At 39.3% G+C, this 12,384-nt stretch overlaps 2 protein-coding genes and 1 pseudogene across 3 annotated transcripts in view; all 3 read left to right on the top strand.

The window, feature by feature from the left end:
* The window catches only part of LOC146459476 (chymotrypsinogen B-like), a 116,633-nt gene extending 105,984 nt beyond the window's left edge, over positions 1-10,649 (top strand). The window contains exon 9 of the mRNA XM_085089402.1: positions 10,522-10,649. Coding sequence (XP_084945528.1) covers positions 10,522-10,529 — 8 coding nt within the window. The 3' untranslated portion in view covers positions 10,530-10,649. The remainder of the gene's footprint in view (positions 1-10,521) is intronic.
* The window catches only part of LOC146459469 (uncharacterized), a 283,723-nt gene that overhangs the window by 108,977 nt on the left and 162,362 nt on the right, over positions 1-12,384 (top strand). The window lies entirely within an intron of this gene.
* On the top strand, positions 1,679-9,796 carry LOC146459477 (chymotrypsin-like protease CTRL-1; annotated as a pseudogene). Its single transcript, XR_014857911.1, has 4 exons — positions 1,679-1,779; positions 6,149-6,349; positions 7,035-7,238; positions 9,468-9,796. The product of XR_014857911.1 is annotated as a chymotrypsin-like protease CTRL-1 (transcript).

Genomic DNA, 12,384 nt, shown 5'->3' with positions numbered 1-12,384 from the left:
TGGAAGGAAGGGAGTTTTACAGTCAATCCACGTCAAGCTTTACCGTTTTTTTTTTTTTTTAATCTGAATGTAGTTTTTAAATTTACGTGTTAGTTTTGACGTCGCCAATGAGATTTCAGAGTTCCCTTAGAAATTTCCCTAGTTTATTGACATGGCATAATGGGGTTGACAGGCCTGTACGACTCTCATGAGTGTGCGTGTTTAGCCTAAATAAGAGTTTTGCCCTCACGGGTATGTCTTCCAAAGAACACCCTTTTCTCTATGAAAAGAGCGGTGCTCCCTGTAAATTTTCTTTTAGCGCTGGATTTTCTTCTTATTAAATGCCATCTATGATTTGGAGGATTTGCGCGATAGACACTGAACAAAGCCATGTTTAACTGTCGCATGTGTTGTAATTGATCTCAAAGGTTATTTTGACCTCTTGTTGTTACGTTTCCGTTTAGCGACTGTCGTTCTTATGCCGTTTGTGGCATTTAGTTAAGGCTTGGTATGGCTCATTTCAGTGCGTCTGGTGACAGTATAGCCTCTCTTTTTATCGTTGTAAGGATAGGATTTGAACCGTGTAATAACTATACATCATCTTGCAGCTTTTGTCAGATTGCCGGGCCCGGGCTATTTGCTTTTGTTGCAAGATGCTGTGCTTTTTATCACGGTTATTTGTCCCTTGATCCGTTCTTAAGCATTGTAGCTTCTTTGAAAGCTATGCAATGCGTTAAATTGAGGGCTAAAGGCCGCTTAAGTTACGGCTGTGTGTTTTGTTGTCGCTCCGCTAAGCTCTCTAACTGTGAGGTTTGTGTTGCGGGAGCATAGTATTTTCCTCTTGTGTTTACGTGCTCTGGCCAGGGGCTGCTTCTGGTCCTTCGGCCGTAAGTAAATTCTGTAGCATTTAAGGCAATGGTCAGGCAAGACCGCGGTTTCGATCCTAATCTTGTGGATCTCTTCAGTTCAGGTCAGTTTTTGTGGGAATATCGTTGTCTAAATTTCGATTTAATTTTAACGCCATACAAACTCTTCTATCACGCTTGCTTGGTGACCTGTGTCACATACGCTTTGGTGACCTGTGGAGAAAGGCGCAAACTTTGAAAGCGGTACGAGGAAAAAAGCTAAATCGCACAGTTTCAGTTTCTCTCATCGCTATCGTGACAGTAATAATTGCGGGGGTTGTACTAATTTATTACGACTTTTTATGATAGCGGCGGTAGTTGGAATCCATTAGAGATATTAACTTTTTTCACCGTTATATCAGTTCAACGTTCTATAATGGTAACAGTTACAAACTGGCAAACCTTTGTTGTAAGAATTGCGTATGTGTTCTTGTTGGTAACAATTAATGTTGAGCGACTCGTGAGTGAATTTAAATTGAAGTTTATATTAATTAATGCACGGTTGCGAATTGGAAAAGTATAAGAGACAATAGCGTCTTCAGGCCTCTACAGGTCCTAGCGCTGAAGGCATGATAGCGCGTCGGATTTTTAGCGGCTGATCTGTCCGGAGGTGTTTTCTTTTAAAATTGACACCCAAATATACTCAATACCTTCAGTAACGTCTACCCTTTTCCGTTAATTGTTTTTAAACAAGTCTTACTCTCAATCAAACCACTTTCTGTGCAAACAAAGAAAAACAAAGTATAAGAACCTGACAATTTTTTTTTTAATTTTTATCACTCCATTGTTTTTCTTCCTTAGAGATACTAACGGCTGGACACGATGGCACTAAACAGTGTTTTTCTCGGCTTGGTCATAAGCTCTGTGCTCTTGGGATTCATAGAGTCAATACAAGGTTTGCAATTTCTTTTGCTTTGTAAGGAGTAAAGGGACTTGTTTAAAGGAAACCGTGTTGAGGACACTGCCATTCGATGTCTCGCTACATTTAACTGGGTCTATTCTTTCATTTTTCCTTTCCATGTATATTTAGGAATCAATGAATACAAGGAATATCAGTTCACAGAAAAACGCAATTGAACTTCCTCCGATGAGATAAAAAAAATAGGCCTCATTGGAAGATTTTTTTTTCACTTTTATTTATTTTGTCACTCAAACCTTTTTTACATAGGTTAAAGAACAAACGTTATCAGGTAGCAGGAAGACCTCTGCAAGCTTGGTAGGGCTTTTCTAAGGAGATCTCCCTTACATTATCATAAACGTTAAACAATAATCATATTAATCATGGTGACTCAGTTTAATTAGGAAGTAGCAATATATATAAAATATTTAACACTTATTCCATGAGCGCGCGTTGGATATGAGATGTTTGATAGCCAACGAGGCGCGTAGCGCCGAGTTCGCTATTAAATCATCTCATATCCAACAAGCACGAGTGGAATAATTGTTTTATTAAAAACAATCAAGAAATATTGTAAGATATGGCTGGTATCGCTTAGCAAGAACAACCAGAAGATCGCTATTTCTCGGGCATGGCATAATGGCTCATATATACCATGGCCGCTAAGCCAATCAAATCCCTGTAATTGTATTATACAATTATCCAGTTTTTTTTTTATAATACTAGTTATTAAACAGCACCTACTTGTCCTTAAGTCGCTTCTAGGTATAAGCGATACTCTTGTTAAAGAAATCTTGTCACTTCTTTTTTAAAAATATACTTTGCCTCAATGTTTTTTAATTTGGTTGGCAAGCTGTTCTTAATTTTTTGCTCCTCTACATACTTAGTTGAAAATTAATTTGGTTTTCTTTTTTAGTTTGTGTAGTTTTGTTGAAGATCTATTATTATGCTTATCAATAGTGTCATTCCATGAAAACATAAAAAAGAATACATAAATAAAGAATACATAAATAAGACTATCTGATAAATATTTAACTCATATATATTCAGTAGTTCTAATGATAGAAATAGTGGCCTTGATTTCTGTCTATATTTAGAAAATGCACATGTCATAATTCTAACAAACTTTTTTTGAATTTTGTAAATACTTTAAAGTCTTGTTGAATAAGTATTTGCACAAACAATGTATGTTGCAGTATTTCAGGTATGGGTAGAACAGCCGAAAATCACAACTGAAAATCATGCAAATTCCTATACTGTATTAGGTGTAACACCTCTGGTAACAGGCTTGTATAACAAATCCCCTCATAGCCATCTATTTCATCTTGGTTCATTTGTTTTTGCTTTTTTAACGTTTAATAAACATGCTATAAAATCTTGTTAGCTTTGTTTCCCGTCCGTCTTTTTTCTTGATTTTATTTTGCTCTCCTAACGAGGAAAAAGATGTTAGTGTGAGTGAGAAACTTGCCTGCTAGTTATCTAACAGTTTTTATCGTTGTTTTAGGAGGGACTCTACGCTACTTTCGGGACTCTACGCTTTCCGGTAGCACAAAGTTGAATTAAGCCACTGTTTCCTCTTAAGCTCCCCCTGTTTGGAGGTCAAATTTTTTAACAAGCCTGTCACTGCCATTTTTGGAAACAAAACATATCAGTAAAAATGGAAGAGTAAACAGGATTATACGTATTAAAAGCTAATAAGGTTTCTTTGCTGAAAAAATTGTTAACGAAATGAGCTTTCGGCGACCAGACCTTAGCCTATAGCGAAGGATAAATCAAAGGCTCCTGTGACTCATGAATGCAGAAGTGAATAGTGGTAACCGTAAAGCGGTACTCGCATCAAACTACGCTACAAGGAATGCGTTATGTATAAACAATTAAACAATCAAATTACACACACACTCTGATTCCTTGCGATACGCTAAACAACGCAAAGGTAGGCGTGTACCGTTTCTTTGGTGGTTTTGCGTGGTTGCCAATCGACAAGAAAGCGTCCATTTTTCTTCCAAGAACCTCTGTAATTATTTTCCCTCGAGTCGTGTTGTTGCCGAATGAAACTTGATACATGTGAACGATTTTGGTTGCCAACCACGTAACCTAAATCTTGCTGTTTTCAGCATTCTAAGTTCAAACGACGGCCTTTGTCGCGTTTTATAACATCGAGAAAAGGTTTTAACCTTGCTAAAGTTGCTATTTTGGCTTTATCCAAGTGAACGTAAATATAGAAGTACATCAAGCGTTGCGATGCAAATTTTCAGTGTTTACATGTTTGCTGTGAAATCGATCTTATTGCTCAAAATGGACCCCGAATGAATTTTATTGCGGCTTCTGTCTGGGCGAATTTCATCCGCTAGTTGCGAGGACGTGTTTGTTTACACAAGATTACACCGAGTTGTCACGTTTCATCAATAAAAATAGAAAAACACACAAAAAGCTTTACTAAATAAAAAATTTATTCAGATAGGTCTTTTTACAGGCCTAAGAAGCAAAAGCGTATAATTTTCGCCGGGAGGCGACTTGCAAGCAATTTGAAGTCAATTTTGAAGCGAATTTATCGGAGCACGTTTTTTAAAAATTTGGCAAGAACTGTTCGGAAAACGAAAAATCGGTCTATTAGAATAGTATTTCAGTACAAATTCACAATCAAACCTGTAATTATTTGTGTGTTGTATTCCTAGAAACACTTGAACATTACTAAGGAACTCCGCGGATTAAAAGTTGATTTGAGATCCGCCCGATCATCGGGCTAATAAAACCACAAATCGAAGAAAAATTTCTTCGCCATTAATGCTTGATTTCCGCTTTTGAAACTTTCGAGTTTCCCTTAGAAGTTTTTCTTTCGATTCACCGTTTCCAAGAGGTGTGTTTCCCTTCCGAAAAAGCAAAATTCGCTAATTTTGACCAACGGCAGAGTGAAATTCCCCTACATTACGATCACAGCGCATCCCTCAAAGTTAACAACTCACCAACCAAGTGAAAACCCCACCATTGCTATAACTCGTTCATTGCGCCTGCGCGAATTAACGACTTAAAAAGCGTGCAAATACATGAATACAGCTGTTTCGACAAGGGTTGTCCAAAAAAGCGTAAAAGCGTACGCAACAATGCCGAAAAGTAGTCTGGGAAATACCCAGTAAATTTCAATTAAAGTACAGAATCCATAACGCCTCGACCGCACAGCGAAGACTTGAGATGGTGGGAAATCAGTTCTGAGCTTTTGTTGAGATTTATTGGGTATTTCTCCTACTATCTTCCGGTATCGTCGAGTACGCTCTTACGCTTTTATGGACAACCTTTGTCGAAACAGCTGTATACAGCTGTTTCGACAGCGTACGCGACAATGCCGAAAGGTAGTCTGGAAAATACCCAATAAATTTCAATAAAACCACAGAATCCATATTGCCTCCACTGTTGAGATGGCGGGCAATATGCATTTCAATAAAAGCTCAGAATCCATAATGCCTCGACCATACAGCGAAGACTTGATCATGAGATGGCAGGCAATATGGATTCAAAGTGTTTATTGAAATTTATTGGGTGTTTCCCAGACTACCTTTCGGCATTATCACGTACACTTTTAAACATATTAGGAACCCAGTGGCGAGCGCAGCACCAAATTATCATCAGTCAAACAAAAGTTATAAACGCCATAGCACACACTCTAACCGTGATGATCCGAACAACATTTTTCATTCCAGTCAACATCGATACAATTAGTACATGTGCAGGAAAACCAGCATATTCCACCGCAACATATCTTGGCACAGTTGAACCCAAAGGAAGAGTACATGTCGCAATGTGGCAACATGTACATTGTAGTTACCTGTATTTCAGCGTATTAGCATTTCTGATAGGTGTCCTGTTCTCGTTACTACAATACCGCATCAGACTCGGGTGGCCAAAAAGTACAGAATGTTTTCATAGTTTGTTGGGAAACTGGTTATGAAACCGTATATTACAGCAATGGTGCTGCAATTTTTGTTAAAGCGGGCGCGACCGTGTACAATCCTTTGTTTTAATGTTCACACTACAGTTGAATATCTTAAGAGCAACGTTTCTATTGGTCAGTCACTCCAACACATTTCTAGATCTATTGTTGTCTGTATCAAACACGTTTGTCAGGCTTTATAACCACTGCCTTTTTAACTATGATGTTTTCTGAAACTCGTGTCAATAATGAGAAGTTCTCGCTAAAAAGAAGTGTAGCTGAAGCAACCATGAGTCAAAGTTTGCCAATCTGATGTTTGCATCTGATTGCCCAAGTGAAACTTACAACTACAAAACTAGAAATCTTTTAGGCGGTTTGTAGACCATCGTTCTTTACTCGGTCACTCGTAACAACCGTAACAATTGTTTTTGTATTTAACAGCGTGTGGCTGGAAACCGGCTGCGGGCCGAATTGTAGGAGGCGAGCAAGCACCCTGGAATTCGTGGCCCTGGCAAGCGCTTCTTCGCCTTGATGGCGGTCTCCTACTATGTGGTGCCTCTCTTCTATCCCCAACTTGACTTTTAACCGCCGCACATTGCATCGACGAAATCAGTGACCCTAATCGGTATTCAGTGGTTCTGGGTAAGTTTCAGTTCAATTCAATTCAATTCATTTTGTGTGAAGAAAAAATAATAGAACTGCTTCAAGAGCTGTATGTTTAGACGATGAACATAAATGAACCCGGATGGACAGGGATCGCATAGTTGGCGCCCACTCATTCCTCAAATACTTCCAGGCTCCACGAACTCTGTCTGAGCCCTCGGGCGTGATGCATACCGGTCTCAGTCAAGTCTCAATGTTATAGAAAAATGCATTCTTTGAGTCATAAGTCGATTCCAAATTTTACCTCCTCCCCATTTCCCTCTCCTGCCAAAAAAAAAACCAGAAATGCTGGTCTTTATCTGGTTATTGAATAGCCCCATAGAACATTGGGATTGATATAGCAACCAGTAATCTCCTACGCAACCGTTCTTAGTGTCGTCACGCAACGCTCCTCTGCACAAACGGTTTTGCTGCGGAGGAGACTAAGCAACCGGCAACCTTAAACAATGTCCCGCGAGGTTAAGGTGAAAGAACCATTGAAGTTGGAGGGGGGAGGAGGTAATTGAAACTTAGCATTCCCAGGGGTTTCAGCTATTAACCTTATTTTGTTTCCCTATTCATCCAACTTTCTCATTTAATTGATGAAGTTGCTTCTGTCCTCCATTTATCACCTAAGTTAATTTACTCTTATCGACTTTAATGTATATTACCAATGTAAATATAGGTGCTCATTACATTATTGATGACGGCGAAGAATTTCAAGTATCACGCGTCATCCCCCATCCACAATTCAGCAGGATAACTGCTCGTAACGATGTTGGACTTGTGGAACTATCGCGTCCAGCAACCCTTGGCCGTAAAATCGGAACTATCTGCCTGCCAGCCCAAGACTCACGCGTCAGTGAAGACGCCATATGCTATGTCACAGGTAACAACTCAAAATGATTTTTTAAGAGCTACTGTCAGTCTACCGTGGCCCGCTGGATCCTATTTGGCTTGGAAGCATGGTGCAGATATTCTCTTGACTTACGCACATTCCCTTTTCAGCCCTTCTCTATTCTTTCATGCCTCAAAAAACCGATCAGGTTTCTTTCCAGGAGTGTCCAAACTCAACATACGAAATTGTTGCCCAGGATTTCCTCAGGGCAGACCGGGTACCTCTTTTTTTCTTCCTCGTAATCACAAATTGTAATAAATTAATTAATTAAACTTGGATTAAACCCCGTTCTCTCCTAGAAGGGATATTTTTGTCCTCTATTGTTGTCATTGTCTTGAACAAGAACGGTCCAGTCAGAATCCATAATCTGCGAGTATGTCAGGAGGGAGGGGACAGAGTCTTTCTACCAGTGACGTCACATAGCCATGAACTGGGGACTGGAAAGAAGACTCTCTCAGCGGCCATATTGTTTACATGTTTTAGACTCGTTTTCAGAACGACAATTAACCATTTCGAGGCGGTAAATCGAAAGGATAAATTCTAAGAAGTACTCGACAGTTTAAATGATGGAATTGGACAGTTTACGGTGAAGAAATTAGGTTTTGACTGAAAGATCGTATTTCACAATGCGGAGAGGAATGGTCAAGCTTAAGCTTAAATCATTACTGGCGCTATAGACTTTGTCGACCTGACGCCTAAACGTTACTGGAAATCCATAAAAAATTAAAGGTTTGATTGTCAATTTTTGTGGTTTCAGCTTTTACATTGTCATCGAGTACGGTAGTGTAAGTAAGTAAGAAAGTAAGTAAGTAAGTCCATTTTCCGTAAAGGTTCGGAATGCCGAAGGTTGCTGGCGATCTTCCATCGATAAATGCAATGTCTTTTGGTGACAGGCGCTACCCTTTCTTCTTGAGCCTAGGAACGACGTCTGCGAAGTTGACGTCGATATTTGTTCGATGCACTGGTTCGTTGTATGCCGATTTTATGTCGTAGTTCTCGACTCGGGAGGGGAGGGGGTACTTCCTTATAAGAGGCTAATGGGGATGTGCCGCTGGGTGGGGTCGCATTTTCACGACTGGATTGACTAGACTGGGCTTGCATTTTCAATAGAGTTACTAGAATGGGGTCACAAATTTTCGGATTTTTGGGTAAGAAAATTCTGTTATTAAGTAGGGATTCAAAAGAGTCTCGGTTAAAAAGTTCACAAGATTGTTGGTTATTAAAAGTAACAATCACCTGACTATAGGTGACGATACGTTTGTAAATATTTACGGTTAGCAAACGTACAGAATGCTCGTACTGTAAGTGAAAAAGAAAGTGTTCTTCACTCAATTTAAGGATGACCTATTTAAAGGATTGATAAAGTAGATGCATAAATAGAAAGTGACAGTTGAGATCGAGAAAATTACATTATCAAATAGCTATGAATGGCCTTTCTAAAAGAGGTTACAGATATTCCCTCTTTCTCCAGATTACTAGGCAATGCTTCCCAGAGTCTGGTCGCAGACACGCCAAAGGTTCTTCCTCCCTTAGTTTCACGATTAAATCAAGTGTAGACGAGGCTTAAGGCACTATAGCGTCCACTGCGTGTGTGTAAATCTTCATTACATTTAAGTAGGTCATACATGTAGGCAGGACAGCTTCCTTGTAAGCGCTTCAGGACTAATTTACACTTGTTAAGCTAAATTTCGTCATAAAACGGGAACCAATACCAATTTCATCAAGAGACTTACGCTATTTGATCTAGTTTCAGCTACTGAAATCACTCGAGCAGCGCGTTTTTGCACCTTGAGGACTCGTTAATATAACTTATCTGCTGAGCAGTTTGACCAAATAGTTATAATGTAGTATGTGCTGTTCAATAGGGATCTCAGTCCTTATCTTTCTGATCACTGCTTTCCTCTGGGATACCTTCTTACATAGTTCTTCCACATTTCAGCGTCAAAACATGAATTTTGTCCCTTGAGTTTCGACACGACGTTCAGCAATAATAAACCCTTGAGAGTAATTACTGAGCCAAACTGTTGATTGAACAATGGAAGAACATCCCTATCAAAGTTCATAAACATTGTCTCAAAACCATAACTCTCCAACAGCTATCTCACAAATCATGAGGACTTACTCCTTCGTTGTCTTTAGTTCGTGTAGATTTCTTATCATCTCAAAATTATCTCCACACGCTGATGCATCCACCATGCTGTTTTTGATTTCTGTTACCAGGATGGGGACGCATCGATCCAAACAACTTGTACTTAGTCTCCTATTACCTCAAACAAGCCCTAGTCCCAGTGGTCAGCCATAACCAGTGCCGGAATATAAACGGAGCAGGAGTGGATGAAAGCTCCATGGTCTGTGTCGGAGGAGTGGGAAGCAGTGTCTGTAATGGTGACAGCGGTGGCCCCTTGTCGTGCTTGGAAGGTGGCAAGTGGGTCGTCCGTGGAGCGACCTCGTGGGGGACATCCTTAGCATGTCCCGGAAACACGTACTCTGTATTAGCTCGAGTGAGCTCTTACGTGGACTGGATCAATGGCTACGGTCAAAGTAAGTGACCAGTGAACCAAGAAAGCTACGCGGGGATGGACAGGAAAGAAAAAAACACACACCCTTATACCCATCAAATATGAATAAAGAGTTCAATTTACTTTATACTCCAAACACTATTTTTATAGCCTTCCGATTTCTGAAATTATTTACCTTTCATAGAGGGAAGGGGGAAGCAGAGATGGTGCAGTGGTGAGAGCACTCACCTCTTTGTGGTTGGTTCTCTTCCTTTCCCCGAGACGTTCTTCTTCTCTAAGTTCTCTGGTAATCCCCGTTGCTCTGGAACCAACATTTCATTACAAATTCTAATTTGATCCGGAATCTGAACGTCACCAATTCATTTACTATTTATTTCATTTAATATGTGTTATTTTTAAAGTGCTGTGATCAAAATTTTAACTTTCCTTTTGTCTTCTGCATTTGAAAGTATAGGAAGAAAGTCTACCTATGCCAAATTTAAAATTGTAATTCGAACGGAAAGTTCGATTATTACAAGCGTCATTTCCACATTCATTTTGCCACCATCTGATTACTCAATTCAAAAATGTCCGCGAACCACACAAAGATTTGGGACGAGTACTGAGAATGTGACGCCATCTTATCTGTTTACTTCAAAGAGAATCATCTCCATTGTCTTCAAAACTACCACTCGCGTTAGAACTGAAATCAGAGCCATATTCGGTAGAATTAGGGAAAGAACTTGAGCATTTTGAAAGCCCTTTTTTTTCGGCAGGTTCTTAGATGAGCTTCTCTGACGTCTACAGCCAGGGTCCGTTACTTGAAGAAGTGGGTTGATGAAACAATTAGCTGATACTGCCATAGAAAATATATACGAGGCAATAAAATAAGGGAGAAAACATATAGAATGTTTTTACTTCTTCTGAGCGTATACCTATGTAAGTTCTTGTCCTAAATATAAGATCAACTTTGTATTAATGTCGTGGGAACTTTGACTTTTGGAATGTTCGTGAGTCCCAAGGTTTAAATCCTTACAAAATCGGAGGCACAAATTGAATCATTTGAAATGATGAGAGCCTAGCTTTTAAAACCGTCAACGAAGTAATTGCATGCTCTCTTGATCACTTCTTCGCGTTGTCAAGTTTCAGTGGAACCTTTGCCTGCTCCCAATCTTCTTCTCTTCAAGGTTTAATAACAGGCCCCCCAAATGCCTAAAAAAATTAAAAAAAATTTAGCCCACTCCCATCATGCAAGACAAACATTGCAAAGAGCAACAGGTATCATGAATAAGTAAATGACCATTTGTGTACGCAACTTAAGAGCTTCTGCCTGAGAGAGTGGGGCAAGCTTGGAAATGAGGGTCGGCCGATTTTGCTCAAAATTGGCAATATAGATACTGTGAGGCCTTGTGACACTTAACAAAGTTTCAGCTTCAATGACCTTATTTGGGCTGAGCTCTAGACAACAGCCTTGTGGGGTCCCCTGATGCTGATTTTTAGTTTAATTTTGATCCCTTTTCGTTACTTCGTTAACAATACTAGAATATTATTCAGTCAAATTAAAAGTGTTTTTTTGTCAGCTCAACTCTTGAACGTTCTTTAGCTAAACTCATTATGGGACACAGGAATATTTATGTTAAACAAGTCAGTAATTTAAAGTTGTGGCCCTTTTCGGGATATAATGACAAACCGGAAATATGCCAACTTTAAGTCCAATTACCTTTGACACCCACTTTTGAAGTAACAAAATTCCAACGTAGTCGTAAACGAAGTGGGTCCCTAACTATATGACAATCAAGATGAAAATACTAAGGTTGAGCCTTTTTCACTTAACAGCTATGCTTAGAAGATACCGATAAAACCACTTCAGGTCACATTCCGCTTTCCGTACTGACTAAAAGGATGCTCAACACAAATGTGCCAGTAAATACAAAATGACCCAGCATTATCTAAGTTTATTGCAGATTAATCAGTTTTCAACGCCATCAACTAAAATTTGCATTCAGACTTAAGAGGCAATGTCTGTTTTAAGCTATTCTTAAAACAAACGTAACCGCATTGGGTGCGGCTGATGAAACCATAAATTCTACTATTCTGGACACTTAAAACTCACATTGAGTTTCGATAGGTGTCACACTCTTATAAGCATCCTTTGTCCCTTAATGAAAATCAATTTGAAACAAATCTGAAGTTTGGATTGTATTTTAAAAGCAATAGTTACTTATCTTGCTGTTGCTCCAAACGGCCATCTATTCTGCATTATATGGGAGAAAAGTTTTTGCCCCCCCCCCCCCCCCCCTAGTTGGTGTCTCAAGATAAACCGCTAAAAGCAAAGGAAGTGGCCAAAATTTGTATAGTGACTATTGTTTTTGTTTAAAATGATTCAGCTATGAGATTTGTCCCTGCGTCTCCTGCCATGGTGTGAAAATACGTTCATTCGTCCTCCGTTATTTACTTTCTCATCGATTTCCAACAAGACATCGTTGCCATATTGCGAATTTTCTTTGGGATCCAGTTTTATAAAAAAAAAAAGACCCAAAGCATTTTCTATAACTGTACAGCAGAATGTATACAAATTTCTTTCTATTTTTGTTATTCTTAACTGTTTTGTCGCTCAAAACGTAGCTTTTCCCTATTGT

The sequence above is a fragment of the Pavona decussata genome, unplaced genomic scaffold (assembly GCF_977016875.1).
Source record: "Pavona decussata unplaced genomic scaffold, jaPavDecu1.1 SCAFFOLD_219, whole genome shotgun sequence".
In the NCBI taxonomy this organism is placed as follows: Eukaryota; Metazoa; Cnidaria; class Anthozoa; order Scleractinia; family Agariciidae; genus Pavona; species Pavona decussata.
This window is presented reverse-complemented; position numbering and strand designations above follow the sequence as displayed.